We start from the raw sequence: 19983 nt of genomic DNA on the forward strand, positions 1-19983 counted from the left end.
TTCCTGAAGCAATCCCAGGAGAAATTTCTGCAGGAGTCCCTGAAGCAATTCCTGGAAAAAATATCTGGTTGAATTCCAGGAGGAATCGATGGAGAAATCTCTACAAAAATCCAAAGAGGAATCCCTGGAGAAATGCCTGGAAAATTTCCTAGAAAAATGCTTAAGAGAATTCCTGGTGGAATTCTTGGAGGATTCCCTAAAGTTATTCCTTGAGAAATCTTGGGAGGAATTCCTGTAGGAGTCTCTGGAAAAAAATCCGTAGAAGAGTTCCTGCATAAATTTAACCAGGTGAAGCGACGCCTGGAAGAAGCGGAGTGCGAAGAAATGGAACTGCTGTGCCGTTCCATAGAAATCATCTGGAATGGCCGGTATTGCAGCTGAACTCATCAAGATGGGCCCAGAAATGTTGGCCATCTGTCTACACCGGTTGGTAGTCTGGATCTGGTAAACCGAACAGCTACCGGAGGAGTGGAAGGAGAGATAATCGGCCCCATTCACAAGACAGGCGACCATTTAGAATGCGAGAACTTCAGAGCGATCACCATTTGAAATGCTGCCTACAAAGTTCTATCCCAAATCATCTTCCATCGTTTGCCGCCCAAAACGAATGAATTCATGGCAAGTTATTAAGTTATTGGCTTCATCGACGGTCGGTCGACAACGAACCAGATCTTCACCGTATGGCAAATCCTCCAGAAATGCCGTGAATACCAGGTCCCAAAACACCACCTGTTCATCGACTGGAGAATCATGGACGAAAACAAACAAAGCAACGATGGACGATGTGCCAAACTGCATAACGGTTTCGGGTGAACTATCTAGTGCATTCGAATCTCGCCGGGGACTGCGACAAGGTGAAGGATTCTCATGCTTACATCGCTCTAAAAGGTGTAATGCGACGAGCCGGGCTCAACAGCCGGGGAACGTTTATCACAAAACCCGGTCAATTTGTGTGCTTTGCGGCAGAACATTTGGAACGGTGGCAGATATGTATACCCGCCTGAAACGCGGAGCAGCAAAGGTCGGACAGTTGGTGAATGCGTCGGAAACAAAGTACATGCTGGTAGGCGGAACCGAACACGACCGGATCCGTCTGGGTAGTAATATAGACGGGAATACTTTCGAGGTGGTGGAGGAACGCGGATCCTTACTGATGGCTGACAAAAATGTCAATCGTGAAATTGAAAGGCGCCAACTACGAGGTCCAGAAGAAGCTGCTATCAAAAACGATTCACTCTAGCGTCAAATGCACCATGTACAAAACGCTAATGAGACCGGTGGTCCTCTATGAACACGAGACATGGAGCATGCTCGAGGATCACCTGCAAGCATTCGGAGTTTTTGAGCAACGCGTGCTAAGGACGTTCTTCAGTGGTGTGCAAGGTTGTGTGGCGGAGAAGGATAAACCACGAGCTCTCTACACATTACGACGAACCCAGCATCCAGAAGGTGGTCAAAGGCGGAAGGATACGGTGGGCAGGGCATGTTGCAAGAATGCCGGATAACAACCCTGCACAGTTTGTGTTGGATGGTTGATATAAGAAGGCGTGGAGCGCAGAGCGCACAATGGGCGGAGCAGGTGAAGCGTGACTTGGCGAGCATTAGGTGTGGGAGAGCGGCAACCACAAATTGAATATTGTGGTGTACTATTGTTGATTGTATTTTATCTTAAACTAGCTGTCCCCGGCAAACTTTGTCTTGCCTACTGCGTTTTTTGACGTTCCAAGTCCCTAGCCAAGCACCCAAGTCCCCGTTCAAAATGTATGAAAATCCGATTTTCAAAAACTCTCAATTTTTCCATGTTTTATGGCTCATAAACCTACCTTGGGTAAAAACTAACAGAACAAAACTTAGACGACCAAAATTGGACCTTCCGTTCGAAAGTTATGCGCGGTCCCACGTATGCCACTGCATTTTTATATATATAGATGTAATGTTAAGCAAATTAATAAATGTATGTATGGATGTACTAAACGATCAAAATTGCCGATCGTGTAATATCAATGGGTGGTACTAACACTATCACAACCTGACAATAAGCGTATCTCATCGAAACTCAGATTGAACATTCAGTTTATGTAGAAAAAATATTCACACAGTTTCAGCATTTTACCGCTTGGTTGCGTTGGTAGCGTTTAATCATAATTATTTTTGGTAATGTTAAAGGGAATTCTATGCACAACAATTTTGTATTAGGCAGTATAATGATCGTTTGCTGTTGTTTCCCACGTTTCTGAACGTGTACTCATATCGTAACAAACATAATTGGATTGAAAATTTTTGTTTAGCTTTGTAATTAATAGTCTATTCCTCTCTCCATTTCCTGTTTGCACAAATTATTTCACGAGAGTGCAGAACTTCCAAACGATTGCGAATAATTTGATAACCAACAGTCGGGAAAAAAGAGCTTAATGATATATAACTGACGAATTCCGATAGAAATCATCCCAATTTGCTTCACACTTATCTAATTATCAAGTTATTTTGCAATTTGTTATTGTTCCGCTGTCCGTCGCCACTGGTGATCCACTTCCGAGATTACCCAATCCTCGTACCCCAGTGAATGAAATGCGGTAACCGAATCTCGGACAAACCCCAAAAATAGCGAAAGAGGGGCGCGGAAATGTAGGATTTTTCACTGGCCACGCATTGCGGGCCTCATTTCGGGCGGCCTTACCGCGTCAGGGTGTTGTGCAATTGGATCGTTGTGATGGACCACCGATGGAAAAGATGCAAACCGCGATATACCTCGTAGCTTACATACCTACATCGAACGGAGAGTGTTCGAGACTTGACGAAGAATTGGTTGAACAACTCGATAATTCAGGAAGTTTACAGATCATTACTGTAATTTCTATAAAAGCCTTTTTGCGCTTGCATCAACGGCAGACCGAGCTTCGTGGAGAATGGAGTAAGAGAGCATCCTCCCCCTTATTATTTCGATTTTTCTTTCATCGTATTTCTGTGAGCGTATGTGAATACGTTTTGACTCTAATAAGAGCACGTGTTTCGGCTCGTTTCTCGATGATGATGGTGATGATGCTAATGATGATGCAAAATAATTAGATCTATTTGATGTTGTCCGGCATGTGGTGGTGGTTTACTTTTGATATGCAATGAAAGCTAATTGATGTTTCCTGTTTGATTCTCTTTTCAGAACGTGTGGCGAATATTTCTTCTGCTTATGGTATTGAATGATTTGAGTTTAATTAGTTCGGAGCCGCAGTATCAGCAACAGCAGATCCAATTGCAACCGCAGGGGAACTATAACAATAATGTGAATAACAACGTGAACAACAACAACTATTATGGACCTCAACAGCAATTTCAACAACAGCAACAACAACCTCAACAGCAACAGCAACCACAACAGCCGCCTTATCAGTATCGAGCGCCACCTCCACCAACGACGGCTGCTCCAACATTTTTCCAGAGACTCACAAGTTGGTTCAACTTCTTTGGAGATGATAGCGATGACAGGCGTCCTCTGCCGCCAAGAAAACCACCGGCTCCAAATCCACAAGTAGCCCAACAACCTCTTCCTCCACCCTCTCCTCCTCCTCCTCAACTCCAACAGCAATTTCAACCTCAACAGCCACAGGCATTTCAACCTCAGCAACAACTTCAGCCTCAACCAAATTCTCAGTATGTCCAGTTTCCACAACCACAGCCAAATGAGCCCATTCAGAATGGGAGTAGGATTGGGATTGTCAATACCAACTACGGACCACCAGGTTTTAATAGTCCACAACCAAATGGGGGATTTCAACCTATAGTTCATCAAAACAACAACTATCAAGCAAGTGGAAGTAACTATCATCCAGTGGCAAATGCGCTTCCTCCGAGCAATAACATCCAAGGTCCCGGTTATCACTATCCACCCCCAGCACAGGCAGTACAACAACCACAGAAGCCATATGTTCCATCGACATTGCAACAGCATATTGTTGGTTCTCAACAGGACCCAAGGATACTGAGGCCGTCACAACCCTATCATCAGAACCATCAGTATCGTGATCCAGAACCAACGACCATTTCTCCTGGGGTTGTTCCAATTCCTGGTGCAGTGCCAGTACCTGAAGCTCAGAACCCCAATGACTTTGACTATCATCCCTGTAATAATGTGCCATGGGTTCCTTTGGAACCGCCACCTGGACAACTCCCCGTTACTCAACTGCCTCCAAACGCTATACCTGATATTAGTGCCCCCACCAAACGTCCTATAAAACTTGAGATCAGACCCAAAGGTCAAGTTCACTCGGTATCTCATTATCCACCTTCCTTACAAAACCATGAACCACCGATCATCACAGCTGCTCCTCCACCGCAACATCTGATTCAACTACAACTTCAGCAACAACAGGCGCAACTCCAAAATCTCCAACTACAACAACTTCAGCTCCAGCAGCAGCAACTTCAGCAACAGCTCCAGCAACTTAAGGTTAGTACAACAGCAGAGCCATCGTTACTTCCAACGCCGACGACGACACCTTTCATACAAACAGCAGCCCCACTGGCTGCTCATTTTGTGACTCGAAAACCTGACGCGCCACAACCAAGCTCAGCTCCGATAACCTTCCGACAAGTCTCTGCATCGTACTTCACCAACAAAGACTACCATCCTCCGGCCAAAATTCTACCAATTCAGGACGAAGACAAGCCTCACGCATCAATCTCACTTCCAAACTTGAGCGCATCACCTGCGCCTCCTCTCTATACAGCAACCTCTTTCCATTCGGACCCGTACAAGTTCTACCGACCGTACAAACCTCGTGACAATATCATAGAACTGGGCTACGGCTACCCACAGTCACTGAAATCTATGTCTGACAGCTACATACGATACAACAGACCGCCGTACTCTGGAAACAGGCCTAACCAATCAATTTTCGACGTTGAACAGGTTGCTTCATCATCCTCCACGGTATACACAACGGTAGCCTACTCGAACGAGGACTCCAAACCTGCGGCCTCGGAGCATCGAAACGTAACCATCACCGGCACTAATCAACTGTCCGCCGAAGACGAAGATTACTCTTCGGAGGAAGACGATGATCAAATTAAGGGTGTGACAGTCACCTTCCCGGTGGAGGTAACTAGTGTCGTGCCGAAAACTCGCTACTATTCCTCAAGAACGACTACTACTGAAAGACCTACCACGTTACCATCTTCACTACCTCCGCCAACAGATCCAGATGAACTAGGAAATGGACTTCAAATAATCTACTCTGCCAATCTACACACCAGTTCGCCACTTGGTAATAAACATTTCCAAAGACAGTTACCTGATTCGGACCTAGACCATCCGGATCTACGTCCTCCAGTGAATTTATTCAGTAACATACTCAGCGAAGAGGAAGACTCTGTACCCAAAGAAACAATCCCTACAACAGTATCAACTCAGGCTCCGCCCACCAGGTCGATAGATAGCGTACTGACCACACTAAAGGTCACTCCCAACCGTCCGACACTCTTCCAACTTTACAGAAATACCGAAGCTCCCACCACAGAAAATACCACTCCAATTCCTCGTACGGTAACCACCGTTCCTCCAACTGCATCATCTCATCTATCCTCTATGACGGCAGCTATCGGCGGTCATATCAACACTGCTTCAACCAAAAAGCCAAAACAAATCCAGATCATCATCCCCTATAGCACCTACAAAAAGCCCGAGCCGTTCAAACCCAAAGACCGAGACGAAATAGATCACTCACCGGCTGCATCGAACATTGTGACGTCCACTTCTGGAACATCAATAACTACTGCTCCGACCAAGTCCCACTTTGTCACCCGGGAATCCATGAAGTACTTCCATTCCTCAACCAACATCAAAGACATCCTTCGCAAGGAAACCACTCGTCCCTTCTCTCGACCACCAACAACCGTCCCGGAGAAACCAACCAAGCTCAAGAAAGTCGAACCTGTCAAAGTATCCAAGGACTCCAAACCCTTCACACCGCCCCGTGTCCCCAAGATGACCCCAATGCCTCCGGTGTTCAACCTTACCGGACTGTCCGCCGACCAACGGCTAGAACACACAACAACCTTGCCACCTCGAACCTTCCGACCGACAATCATCATGGCGCATCCATCCAGGTTCACACCGAACTACATCAACATCACTCGGATGCGACCTCTACCAACCAGCCATACCTACTCCCCGCGAACCACCATTTCCCAGCTACTCCGCACCACCAAAATCCACACTAAACCTCCGAAACCCCATCCCAACGAAGACCAAGAACTCCCCTCCCGATCGCTCCCTCCCATTGTATATCGACGAACTACAGTCCCAACGACCACGACCACAACCGAACAGCCCCTAACAACCCCCATCCCGATCTACGAACGCAACGAGTGGGACATCGACCCCCTCCTTCTCCAGCGACGAATCGACACCTGGACCGAACAGCAGTACGCCAGCGAAGACTACCTGTTCAAATCGAGCACCATCCCGTTGCACCGGGTCACCAAAGCCATCCCGTGGGAGTTCCTCACGACCACCATGCTGCCATCGCTCCGGGACCGTACCAAGGGGCGGGACAGCTGGCGCAACGTCAAAATTGCCATCTCGCCGCACACCAAGGAGAAGGTGTACGTGGTGACGCCCCAGCCATGGACGGCCATCATCAACCAGGAAACGGTATCGTCACCGCGGTTCTCCATAAGGCCGACGCCGTTCTACCAGAAGGGTGCGATTAGCACCGTTGGCGGCGTGAGCAGTAGCAGAAGTCCAACCAGGAGCAGCAGTAGTAGAGGTGGTAGTAGTAGCACAGGATCGACTGTGGATGTTTCACCGGAATCAGGTATTTATGGTGGAGGGTGGGTGTGACACCTGGGGGTTTGTTCGATGCGAACAAATTTTCTTAGTTCTTGGAAAATGATTACTGAATTAGTTATTTTTTTAATTCCACAGAAGTAGTATTGTAAATATTGTAACTTTTTTTTTGTAAAATTCTTGTAAATATTTGAAACGACTTTTCTAAAAATTAAATCCTTTCTTGAACCTTCCTATGCTATTCACTCAAATAACGCTATTAGTAGACTGAGCAAATGTACTTCTCCATTAGAAATATGCTTTTGTACGTACGTAGTGTATACAAAGACTCTTTAGATTTATCATTTGAATTCTTCAATACTTACTAACATCAAAACGTAGAAACTTACCTGAAAAAGAAAGAAAGATAAAGATATCATTAATTGTCATATAAGATGTACGAAAGTTTTCGTTTTGATAATTTAGAACACTTAGAACTGAACTGAAATTGAACTGAAACTGAACTGAAACTGAACTGAAATTGAACTGAAACTGAACTGAAACTGAATTAAAACTGAACTGAAACTGAACTGAAACTGAACTGAAAATGAACACTGAATTCTCCACGACATTCCAGGTTAAATCACCGCGAGATTTCAGAGAGATCTCCACAAGATTCCAGATAGCATCTCCATAAGATTCAATGGATAAACTCCACGAGATTCCAGTGAGAATCTCCACGGTATTGCAGGGAGAATTCCCACGAGATTTTAGGGGCAACCTCCACAATATTCCATATCAAATCTGCAAAAGGATTCCATGCAAAATCTCCACAGGATTCCATGCAGAATTTCAGCAAGATTACAGGGTGATCTTCACGAGATACAAGAGAAAATTCCAGTGGAAATCTTCACAATATTCCAGAAGAGATCTTTGCAAGATTCCAGAGAGAATTCTACGAGATTTCAGATAGAAGCTTCACGATATTGCAGGGGAAAACTCTACGAGATTTCAAGAAGTATCTCCATAATATTCCAGAGAAAAACTCCTCTAGATTCAAGGGAGAATCTCTACAAGGGGGAACTTTAGGAAATTTCTGGTAGAATCTCCGCAACATTCCAAGGGGTATCTGCACGAAATTCCAGGGGGAATCAGAACGAGATTTCAGAGGGATCCTCCACAATATACCAGAACAGATCTTGGCGAGATTCCAGGGAGAATCTCCACGAAATTCCAGGGGGAATCTTCGCAAGATTCAAGAGGAAATCTCCACGAGATTTCAGTGGAAATCTCCACGAGAATCCAGTGGAAATCTTTACGAGGTTCCACGGGGGATCTCTGCAAGATTCCAGCGAGAATGTCTACGAGATTCCAGGTAGAATCTCCACGATATTGTAGATTTCAAGCGGTATCTCCTCGTAATTCCAGGAGGAATTTTCACGAGATTTCTGTGGGAACCTCCACAATATTCCAGAGATAATCTCCATGAGATTCCAGGGGGAATCTCTACGATATTTCAGGGCGATCTCCACGAAATTCCTGATGGCATCTTCACGAGATTCCAAGGGGTATCTCCATGAAATTCCAGGCGAATCTCCACGATACTTAAGGGGAAACTTCACGAAATTCCTGGTCGAATCTCCACGAGATTCCTGCAAGTACCACCACGACATCCCAGGGGATATCTCTACCGGATTACAGTAGGAATCTCCACGAGGTTCAAGTAAAATTTGCACGAAATTCCAGGAGGAAATGGTTCCTTGTCGACTGTGGAACTTAAGCTGGGAAACGTGATATTCTCGGCCTTTGCAGTCTAATAGAGTAGCGAGAACGATATTGTCTCTACATCCGACGGTTTCCAGGAGGAATATTCATAGGATTTCAGCAGGAACCTCCTCGATATTGCAGGAAGCTCCACGAAATTTCTAGTAGAATCTACACGAGATTCCAAGGGGTATCTTCACGCAATTCCAGGAGGAATCTCCACAAGATTTCACGGGAACCTCGACAAGGTTTCGGAGCCATTCTCCACGATATTTCATGGGGGAACCTCCACAACATTCCAGATTAAATCTCCACGAGATTCCAGGGGAAATCTTCACGAGATTAAAGAGGGATTCTCCGCGAGATTCCAGTGGGAATCTCCACAAATTTTTAGGAAGAATCTCCAGGAGGGATCTCTGCAAGATTCCAGAGAGAAACTCTACAAGATTCCAGGTAGAACCTCTACGAGTTTCCAGAGAGAATCTCTACAAGATTCCAGGTAGAATCTCTACGATATTGCTGGGGGAAGCTCTACGATATTTCAAGGGGTATCTCCACGTAATTCCAGGGGGAATCTCCATGATGTTTCAGGGGGAACTCCACAAAATTCCTGGTTGAATCTCTACGAGATGCCAAGAAGTATCTCCATGACTTTCCAGGCAGCTTCACCCTTGGATTCCTGGAGGAATCTCCACGAGGCTACAAGTTAAATCTCCAAGCAATTCCAGGGAAAATCTCTACGAGACTTAAGAGGAAATCTGAACGATATTTCAGGGAGAACTCCGCGATATTCCTGGTAGAATCTACACGAGATTCCAAGGGGTAATTCCTCGCAATTCCAGGAGGAATCTCCACGAGATTTTAGGGGAACCTCCAGAAGATTTCAGAGCCATGCTCCAACGAGACTCCAGAGAGAATCTCCACGATATTGCAGAGGGAATCTCACGATATTTCAGGGGAAATCTCCACGATATTATAGGATGAACGAAATTCTTGGTAGACTCTCCACGAGGCTCCAGCGGGTATCTCCACCCCAGCCAACCACATATCGTAAATCATTGTGTGGAAAAAATCGTATATTTTCATATATTGAATTAGAATTGTATAATAGTATGTATATTTGTTGACAATGAATGCGTAAAATCGCATTTCATGCCAAATTAAAATTCAATTGCGATTTTGTTTCATATAGTCGTCTCCGATCATAAAAGGTTCGAGATACTATCGGTAGGATCGCACAAAATCGGATAGAATCGTGAAAAAATATACATTCTAAGTGTCAAAGCTGCAAGTTCGCTAGCATCGTATATATGATTTCATTGAATCGTGGAAATCGTCGCTTCACATCATATATGAATCTGCTAAATCGAGCTTGCTACCTAAAGGTATGATGAAAATCGGTGAAATCGTATACAACTTTAACAATGTTGTCTATCGATCGTTTGCGTCACACTTGCGTCGTATACGAAGTAAATGAAATCGTAGAAATCGTATATTCATTTTTACAGTCGCATATGATTGTTACTGCACTTTTAATAGTCCAATCTCAATCTGGAAAATCGTAAATGGTTTTGTTTACATATTTGTATTATGGAGAAAAAGAAAAAAAAAGTTTTCATCACGAATTTGTATTTTTGTTGTTGTTGACACATTTCAACCATGGTAGCAATAATTTCAACCAAATATAAAGGTTTTCATACTAGCAGGTGACTTCCAATAAGTGATGTATAGATTCCAACAACGATGTGAATTCCGGGCCTCTTGCACGGCACCACTTTTGGTGCCACTCAATGCACAATAACAACGCTCCCACCACAAGTCTCACACCGTGTCATGCTTATTTTTATTCGTTTCATGCCATTCACTTTGAACTCTCTATTTTCAACTTGGCAATATAGCCAAAAGAGATGACGCGCAGTTCTCATTCAAAGGACCTAAGTTCGATTCCCATTGAACATCAATTGTTTTTTTTATTTGAAAATCTTGAATCGTATATTGGTACTCTCAATCATAATAAGATCATGCATAATCGTATATTTAGACGGATAAAATCGGCGAAATTGTAGAAATTTTTCGAGAAATCGTAAATTATGTTGGATGGAATCGCAGTAATCGTATATATGTTTCGATATGGCCTCCACTTTAGTATGTATATGCCTGTTTCGTGCATTGAATACGATTTCTTTGTTGCTATATATGTGTGACTATTTCAGTTGAAATTTCGATATAGCCACCAAATTGCTGGCTGGGACGACATTCCAGGAGACATCTCCACCAAATTTCAGGAGGAATCTCCACGATATTTCAGGGGAACCTCCACAATATTCCAGAGCAAATATCAACGAGATTCCAGGGGAAATCTTCAGGAGATTCAATAGGAAATCTCCACGAGATCCCACTAGGAATCTCCACGAGATTTTAGGGAGAATCTCCACAAAATTTCTGGTAAAATTTCCACGATATCGCAGGGGGGAGCTCTATGAGATTTCAAGGGGTATCTCCACGAAACTCCAGGAGGAATCTCCACGAGATTTCAGGAGGAATCTCCACAATACTCCAGATCAAATCTCCACGAGATTCCTGGTGAAATCTTCACGAGATTCAAAAGCAAATCTCCTCGAGATTCCACTGGGAATCTCCACGCGATTTCAAGGAGAATCTCCACAAAATTCCTGGTATAATCTCCACGAGATTCAAGGAAGTATCTCCACGATATTCCAGGGGAAATCTTCACGAGATTCCAGTGGGAATCTCCACGAGGCTACAAGTAAAATCTTCACGGAATTCCAGGGGAAATCTGAACGACATTTCAGGGAGAACTCCACGAAACTCCTGGTAGTATCTACATGAGATTCCAAGGGGTATCTCTTCGCAATTCCAGGAGAAATCACAACACGCTAAAACTGCTCAGCACTAAAATGTGTAAGACCTACTCATAAGTGCATAATTTCCAGACCACACAAAAATGAGTGACAGTTACACATTCTCAAAAAACAGCTCGTACACTCGTCTAGATGACAAATGTTGATTTTTTTTTGTTTTCCAAGGTCACTAGTAAACCTAGCTAGATTGGCGTACAAATTTTTTTGCGAATTTAACGATTTTGCGGACACTGGAGCTGATTTTGTAAATGTGCAAGGGTTACACATTTTTGGTGTAGTCTGGAAATTATGCACTTTAGTGCTGAGCGGCGTTAGCGTGAACGAGTTTTTAGGAGAACCTCCACAAGATTTCAGAGCCATGCTCCACGAGATTTCAGAGAGAATATTCACGACATTGCAGAGGAAAACTTCACGATATTTCAGAGGGAACTTCCTTAATATTCCGGAACAAATCTGCACAACATTCCAGGGAAAATCTTCACGAGATTTCAGTAAGAATTTTCATTTCACTCCCGGGGGGATCTTTGCAAGGTTCCAGTGAGAATCTCTACGAGATTTCAGATAGAATATCCACAATATTGCAGGAGAAAGCTCCAGGGGTATCACCACGGCATTCCAGGGGGAATCTCCACGAGGAAATTTCAGAGGAAATCTTCACGAGATTCTAGAGCAAATCTCCACGAGATTCCAGGGGACATCTCCATGATATTTCAGCGGGAACACTACGAAATTCGTGATGGAATCTCTACAAGATTCCAGGAGGTGTCTTCACGATATTTCAGGAGACATCTCCATCAGATTCCAAGAGATATCTCCACGAGGTTACAAGTACAATCTCCAAGAAATTTCAAGGGGAATCTCGACGAGATTTCAGGGGGAACTTCCACAATATTCCAGAGAAAATCTCCACGAGATCCCAGGGGGAATCTACGATATTTCAGAGGGAACTTCACGAAATTTCTGGTAGAATCTCCATGAGATTCAAGAAAGTATCTCCACGACATTCCAGGGGACATCTCCACCGTATTACAAGAAAAATCTTCACGAAATTCCAGCGGAATCTGCACGAGATTTCAGAGGCAACCTCCACATGATTCCAGTGCAAATCTCCAAGAGATTTCACGGGACATCTCCATGATATTTCAGCGGGAACTCCACGAAATTCGTGATAGAATCTCTACGAGATTCCAGGAGGTGTCTTCACGACATTCCAGGAGACATCTCCATCAAATCCCAAAAGAAATCTCCAGGAGGTTGCAAGTAAAATCTTCACGAAATTATAGGAGGAATCTCGACATGATTTCAGGGGGAACCTCCACGATATTGCAGAGTAATTCTTCACGAGATTCCAGGGAGAATCTCTCGGTATTACAGGAGGTAGCTCCACGAGATTCTAGGAGACACCTCCACCAAATTTCATTAGGAATCTCCACGAGGTTACAAGTAAAGTCTCCACGAAATTCCAGGGGAATCTCCATTAGATATCAGAGGAATCCTTCATAAGATTCCAGAGCAAATCTCCACTAGTTTCCATGGAGAATCTCCACGATATCGCAGGGGGAAGCTCCATGAGATTCCAAGGAGTATCTCCACGACATTCCAGGAGACATTTTCACGAGGTTACTTGTCAAATCTCCATGAAGTTCCAGGGGGAATTTCCACGTGATTTCAGTGGGAACCTTCACAAAATTCCAGAGCTTATCTCCACGAGATTCAGGGAGAATCTTCACGATATCGCAGAGTGAAGCTCCACGAGATTTCAAGGAGTATCTCTACGGTTGATTGATTGATTGATTTGTCTTTATTCAAGAGACTTTCAGCCCTTGGTTTCTCTACGAAATTCCAGGGGGGATGGGAGAATCTCCACGAGATTCAAAGAAATCTGCACGATATTTCAGGAGGAACTTCACGAAATTCCTAGTAGAATCTCCACGATATTCAGGGAAGTATCTCCACGACAATGATAAGCTCCACGAGATTTCAAGGAGTTCAATTTGAAGAAAAATATAAGGGGGTCCACTGTTGGTTAGAGGTCCACTATTGGCTAAAATACTCTATATTGTAAAAAATAAGGTTAGAAATTTGAAAATCACTCTCAAAACTACACGTAGTTGAAATCTCCGGTGTGAATAGTGTTGTAAGATTATGTTTCTTCTTTATTCTCTACTTTCCAAGAACTAACCAAATTCAACTGTCCTTATCTCTTTCAAACCAAACTATTGCAAATCATGTTTTTTAATAACCTTTCTCTCTCTCTCTGTTTTATCACTTTTCTTCTCGAATCATCACATTTCTGTGCTGGCGCGCATCGCCGAACTTGTCTCGTTTCTTCCCCCCCAAAATCGCCCTTCTTCTCTCCACAGTGAACGATCTGGTGGAACACAAATCGAAACTGCACCGAGCAACACTAAGTCTGGCCAAGCTGAAGCACCGCAAGTACGTCCGCCAGAAAACTTTTACCCGGGCGCCGTTCCGTCCCTCCTCCTTGTCACCGTCCCGATCGAGCAGCTTCACTAGCAGCAGCAGCTTCAGCAGTAGCAGCAGCACCAGCAACGAATCGGCGTGACGCGACGCCTCACACACCCTAGAAGACTATTAGCAGCTCAACATATTAGGCGCCATTAGACAGCAAGCAAGCAGCAATATCCGAACAGCCAAAGCCACCTCCACGATGATCCACAATTTTGCCTAATTGTGTCCGTGTGTAGATAGAGATAGGTTTAATGCGAGCTCATGGGACAGCTCCGTCTACAAGTCAGGTAACAACTCCCTAAAAATCCCCCCGCGAATAGCCAGCCGGACAACGCAACGCCAGAAAACGAGCCACCACGACTCGGCGGTAGATAGGTTTTAATTTAGACCCCCTGAAAACGCGGTCGGTGTGTAGTTTTCGTTTTGTGAAACAGGAAACAAGCCAGGCAGCTACCTAATAACTAGAACCTAGAAGTATCCGACGACGTTCCGTTGGTCATAGGAAACCCGTGTGCGGTCCAGTATTAGCAAGTAGAATGGTGAGAGGGAGTCGATTCGTCAGTCTCTTTTCTGCAGAGACTGATTGAAATTATGCGCTTTCCCCAGGGTAGGCGTTCGCGCACTGCTTGGGAAAACGTATCTCACTGCACCCTTCGAAATGTGCGGGCATATTAGAGTGTATTTATTCTAGAATTGTGTAACTTAGGCAGTAGTTTAGCGTAATTTAACTGGGGGTTGTGAGAGTTGGTTGATGAGTGCGAAAGAGTGGCGTTTCATCTTTGCTTTCAGCAATTTATGGTAACAATCTTTTTCAAAAGATTTTCCTGATTTATATCAGTTTTTCAGCATGGGTTTCACTCAAGACCGCATTAGGCCCTTTTAGAACTAATCAAGTCAGATAATCAAACCATGGCACCTTCATGTCATACAGAGATAATTAAATCCAATCAATATCTCGCAGTCGAACAGTGTTCGAGCCATGATTTGTAACCTCACTGTTGTCGAGCTCATCAATCAAATCCTGCGGCCTTCGGTGATGCAACCGAGTGAAAGACTTACACCTAGGATGAAGCTAGTGGCAATCGATTATAGCATTATGGTAAATAACCAGTAGTAGCCAACACCAGAAGTCTGTGTGCTGATGAGTGCTCTTTCATACAATCCCGCTTGAACGAGCCTCCTCTCACTGACTGGCTGGTTGATGCCCATGAGAGAGATGATAATGAATTGATAATGATGATGAATGCTGTGGTTGTTGTTCAGTGGAGAGGATTGATCGGTGTTAGATAGGTTAAATTCGCCCAGCCAGTGTGTAATTCTAGAGATCATTTCCCCCCGTCTTCATTATTGTGTATATGTAGCACTCGTTCACTCAATCACTTCACCCTCGTTTCCCTTGCATCAATATAGTTGTAATAATACCTAATGCAGTGTTGTAACTCTGGGGACCACCAGCAGCAGTAGATTGTGCGCGAGAAAACAAGAAGCCTTTCAAGAAGCCTTCCCCAATCATTTGCCATCGGCAATCGGAGATGTAGGAAGTTAAGAAGGTAGAAAGGTTTTTGCGACGATTCGAAGGCGCTTTTGCAGATTAACAAAGTGAATAGTTGTTCTTTAGTAGAAAGATTTGTACCACTAAAATGTACAATAGTATTTGTAATTTACGAAAACAACTGCATAAATAAAAAGATTTTTCTAAAATCGTAATGTTTAGTAATGACACATATCAAAAACTATCTGAAGAATCCGATTCGATCACTTCACAGAAAAAAAAATGCAGTGTACCAGAAAAAAAAACGAAATGGTATACACTCCCGATCAAAAGTTTGGGGTCATCCCCTCAAAAACATGCCATTTTTTAAGGCCCATATCTTCGCCAATTTGCGTCCGATTTCAAAACCCTAGGTTCCATTCAAAAGATAATAAGTCAAAAGCACTTTGAACATGATTTAAAAGAAACCTTTTCGAAAAAAATTGTATGTAAACTTAACCCAAAGTTGCCAAATTTTCTAAAAAATGAATATAAACTTACGGCAGTGTCGCTGGAAGTTGGGTCGACGATATTTTAAGATGAGAGCGGTAATATGACCCATTTTCTATTAGCTTTCAAGTGCTTGTTACAGAACTTAGCTAAAAAATCTAGAAAAAAGTTATTAAGTAAATTAATCCTTGATGTCATCGGCCAAAAGTTTGGGGTCACTATCGTAAAACATGGAAAAGTGATTTGTTGATATCTTTGTCATCTTTCATTCAATTTTAATTCTTCTTGGCTTATTTGAAACAAAATGAATGATACTTACTGCATAGGCATTGAACTACACATAGTTGTTGAAATTTACATACTAAAACTTAACGTAAAGTTGCCTCATTTTTTGAAGCGTGATAAAATGTGCTAACTTTACGTAACATTTTTATATACAAAAATCGTTAAATACGTTAAGTTGAAGACATCAAACGTAAATTTAGTTAATTATCTTTGAAATGAGCCAAAAATAATTAAAATTGAACTATAGATGACGAAGATATCACCAAATCACTTTGCCATGTTTAACGAAAGTGACCCCAAACTTTTGGCCGATACATCATATTGAGGGGTGACCCCAAACTTTTGGTAGATGACATGAAGAGTCAATTTATTTAATAACTTTTTTTCTAGATTTTTTAGCTAAGTTCTGTAAAAAGCAGTTGAAAGCTAATAGAAAATGGGTCATATTACCGCTCTCATCTTAAAATTTGGTCGACCCAGCGACACTGCCGTAAGTTTATATTCATTTTTTAGAAAATTTGGCAACTTTGGGTTAAGTTTACATACAATTTTTTTGAAGAAGTTTCTTTTAAATTATGTTCAAAGTTTCTTTGACTTATTATCTTTTGAATGAAACCTAGGGTTTGGAAATCGGACGCAAATTGGCGGAGATATGGGCCTAAAAAAATGGCATGTTTTTGAGGAGGCGACCCCAAACTTTTGATCGGGAGTGTACAGGGAATACTCAAAATAACTGGGACAGGCAAAATTTCCACTTTTCAAAAAATGTTCAACTCGTTGTACCTTTCGAAAAGGGCATCAAATATTCTCAAATTTTTACTGTAAGTTCATCAACTATTTGCGTATCAGTGGTTCAAATTTGGAAAAGATCGGGCCATTCTACACGAAGTTATAAAGATTCTAGAAAAAGGTATAATTATCCGATAGCCAACTTTGAGCTGTTATATCTCCGGATTCAATGAACCGAATGCATTGAAACTTTGATCATTAATGACTAATATAATGAACTTTGAAGAACAGTTGACTTAATTCGAAATTATTAATAAGAAAAAAAGTTAGAGCGATTTCATCTATTCTATGTTTTTTTAGTAAATTAATCTATTTTTCACATGCATCCCATTACTTTTTCAATTTAATGCCGGCTATTTGGTTCCTTTCCTTTGAAACAATAATATATTAAAGTCAATTAGAGGGAATTTAAATGAACTATAATTACTATCTCGAATTTTGAAACGATGATGAAGTTTTGGATAAATTGATGTTATATTAGAAAAATAATCTAATCGTTATAATTTTCTTACGTGTAAAGAATTTTAAGTTTAGTCAAAAGGTTTTAATAGCTCATTATATAAGTCATAAATGATCAAAATTTCATTGCATTCGGATCATTGAATCCGGAGATATAACAGCTCAAAGTTGGCTATCGGATAATTATACCTTTTCCTAGAACCTTTATAACTTCGTGTAGAACAGCTCGATCTTTTCCAAATTTTGAACCACTGATACAAAACTAGTTGATGAACTTACAGTGAAAATTTGAGAATATTTGATGCGCTTTTCGAAAAGATACAGTGCGTTGAACATTTTTTGAAAAGTGGAAATTTTACCTGTCTCAGTTATTTTGAGTATCCCCTGTACATAACAACACAAAGACTCACTTATCCAGCGATCTTCATACTTGTTCAGTTTCAATTTCTTTACAGCGGGCTCATGCTATTTTCGGCAGTTTTGATGTTTTCGTCATGGGGTGTTTTCTGAAACCTGTTGTACACAAAGTAGATCTCAAAACTTCTCTTTTCAAACTGAATTTTGCAGTCAAATGTCAACGAAATGTCTGCGAAACAGCATTTGTTGTCATACGACCAGTGATGCCAATTCTTTTTTTTCAACACAAATTCCCCAGGACTAAACAATGGTAAAAGCCGTAGATGCTCAAACGAATTCAAATTACTTACTTATTTACTTATTTATTTATTTTCATTAATTCAACGGACTTATTTTAGTCTAATTGAATGAACTTATTCTAACTGGTATTGAAGGCTCAGGATAGGCTACGTTATTTCAATAATCGTATTTTAACATTTTAACAAACATTTTAACAAACATTTCAACAACATTCACGCAAACTTTTTAAAACACTAACAAAACAAGGGAAAAACAGTTCAAAATAAATACAATTACAACAGCATAAACCTATCTATAGAATTTAAATAATGTACAGTAATGAAACACATCACAAATTATCGGGCTTCCAAGTGCATTCTCTTCTCCTAAATTCACGAAATTTTACATATCTCGGCCATGTAGTAGACATCATTGCAGCCGGTTTCCATTTACAATGCAAGATTATTTTAAACGAAACGTAGTCAAGCGTACTACAATCAACCCATCGCGGAACAAGTTTCTTAATGTTTCTGCACTCGGCATCAGAGGCTCCTAAACTTCGGGCGACCATCAATTGGACATCCTCCTCGGAAACGTTCCCATCGATGTTTGTCAACAATAATGCGAAACTCTCATCTACAGCAGATTCCGTTAATCGTTCCGAAGCCGCAGATACACTTGGAGTTACATTGCATGCGTTTGTTCCACTCATTTCTCTACTGAATTGCCATGATGAGTTGGGAGTTGAGTGCCGCATCATCTCCGTGTTTGGGAGGCAGCTCGCAGTAGTAGTTAGCGTAGACAGTATTGACTCTATAGAGTATACTTTCCCCTTCAGCTCTTCGACATCGCGTTGTAGTGCAGATTGTTGTTCAGAATTGAGCGAGAGCTCGGGTCGAGAAGATAATTCCTTCGCATTCGCGCTTCGATCATTTCTCCAGCAAACAAATTCGTCGATGCACTCGTCACACAACCAAAAGCTGTTTTTATATGGAGGTGATACAGCAGCAAGATTAGGTGTCTCCAACCCCACACAAGCAGCGTGGTGTATTGCAGCACACAACCCATTGCAGTGAATGAATGGTTGAATACTCGTTTCTACTGGTAGGGCGCACTTTTTGCAATCCATGGCGGTTGACTGTTAACAATTTTCGCTTAATTTCACCACAAAACCGACAGGGAATCGGCAAGATAGACTATACAAAGACTGCACTTTGAACAGGACCGCGTTTCCAGGAAGTTAAGCGAATTTCCAGGAACGATTTCAATAGAAACTTAGTCAATTTCGTTAGCCGCTAAAAGAATGCACAGCACACAGATCGATCGACAACCTCACATTACGGCTGACTTTGTATGATTATCCAGTTGGCCATAAGACCTCATGAGAAATAACCATGCAAACAATTGTAAGTATCCTCAAAAACTTACACTGAAAGGGGTTTTTTGGAGAGTATTGCTGGTGAATTTACCCGACGAAATGCAGAAGTTTTACATAAACTTTTTGTGGAATTTAGGTTAAAATTTCCGGTAATCATCCTGAAGGTCTGGATCTTAACGGTGTTCCTGTATGACCTTCTCAATAATTTCTAAATGAATGTTCTGCGTAAGGATTTTGGCGAATATCTTGAAAAATTGCATGTGGATTTTTACTTTGTGTAGCAAAAATGTTTAAATAGTTTTTGACGGATTTTCTGAATGATAATCTGTCTCAATTCCTGGGAGAAATTCAAGCAGGTTTCGTAAATTGTTTCCTAATAAAATACTCCCAGGAATGTCTCGTAAACGTGGTCGTATGTTTTTAATATCTGGGATATTTTCTGCAATAGTTACTATAGTTGTTGTGAGCGAGTAACTCTCCGCAATCAAAAACATACTAGTTGGTAAAAATTGATCAGAATGCTTTTGTGGAATTTCAGAACGATTTATGTCAAAATTTCTCGAGATAATTTCAAAGT

At 42.1% G+C, this 19983-nt stretch overlaps 3 protein-coding genes across 9 annotated transcripts in view; 1 reads left to right on the forward strand and 2 right to left on the reverse strand.

Moving 5' to 3' along the window:
* Positions 1-13994, forward strand: part of LOC115265021 (mucin-2) — a 188763-nt gene extending 174769 nt beyond the window's left edge. Inside the window, exons 2-4 of one of the 2 annotated variants that reach the window (XM_062852967.1) lie at positions 3158-4441; positions 4904-6809; positions 13770-13994. In XM_062852967.1, the coding sequence (XP_062708951.1) occupies positions 3158-4441; positions 4904-6809; positions 13770-13972 (3393 nt within the window). In that variant the 3' untranslated portion in view covers positions 13973-13994. Of the gene's footprint in view, positions 1-3157; positions 6810-13769 lie in introns of both variants that reach the window. The other variant, XM_062852966.1, reaches the window with a different exon arrangement.
* The window catches only part of LOC109422492 (high affinity cAMP-specific and IBMX-insensitive 3',5'-cyclic phosphodiesterase 8), an 871092-nt gene that overhangs the window by 393035 nt on the left and 458074 nt on the right, over positions 1-19983 (reverse strand). The gene's annotated exons all lie outside the window — the stretch shown is intronic.
* LOC134288364 (uncharacterized) lies at positions 18378-19161 on the reverse strand. The gene has a single exon (XM_062852983.1). It carries the CDS (start codon positions 19155-19157, stop codon positions 18378-18380), a length of 780 nt encoding a protein of 259 aa, XP_062708967.1. The 5' UTR covers positions 19158-19161.

The sequence above is a fragment of the Aedes albopictus genome, chromosome 2 (assembly GCF_035046485.1).
Source record: "Aedes albopictus strain Foshan chromosome 2, AalbF5, whole genome shotgun sequence".
In the NCBI taxonomy this organism is placed as follows: Eukaryota; Metazoa; Arthropoda; class Insecta; order Diptera; family Culicidae; genus Aedes; species Aedes albopictus.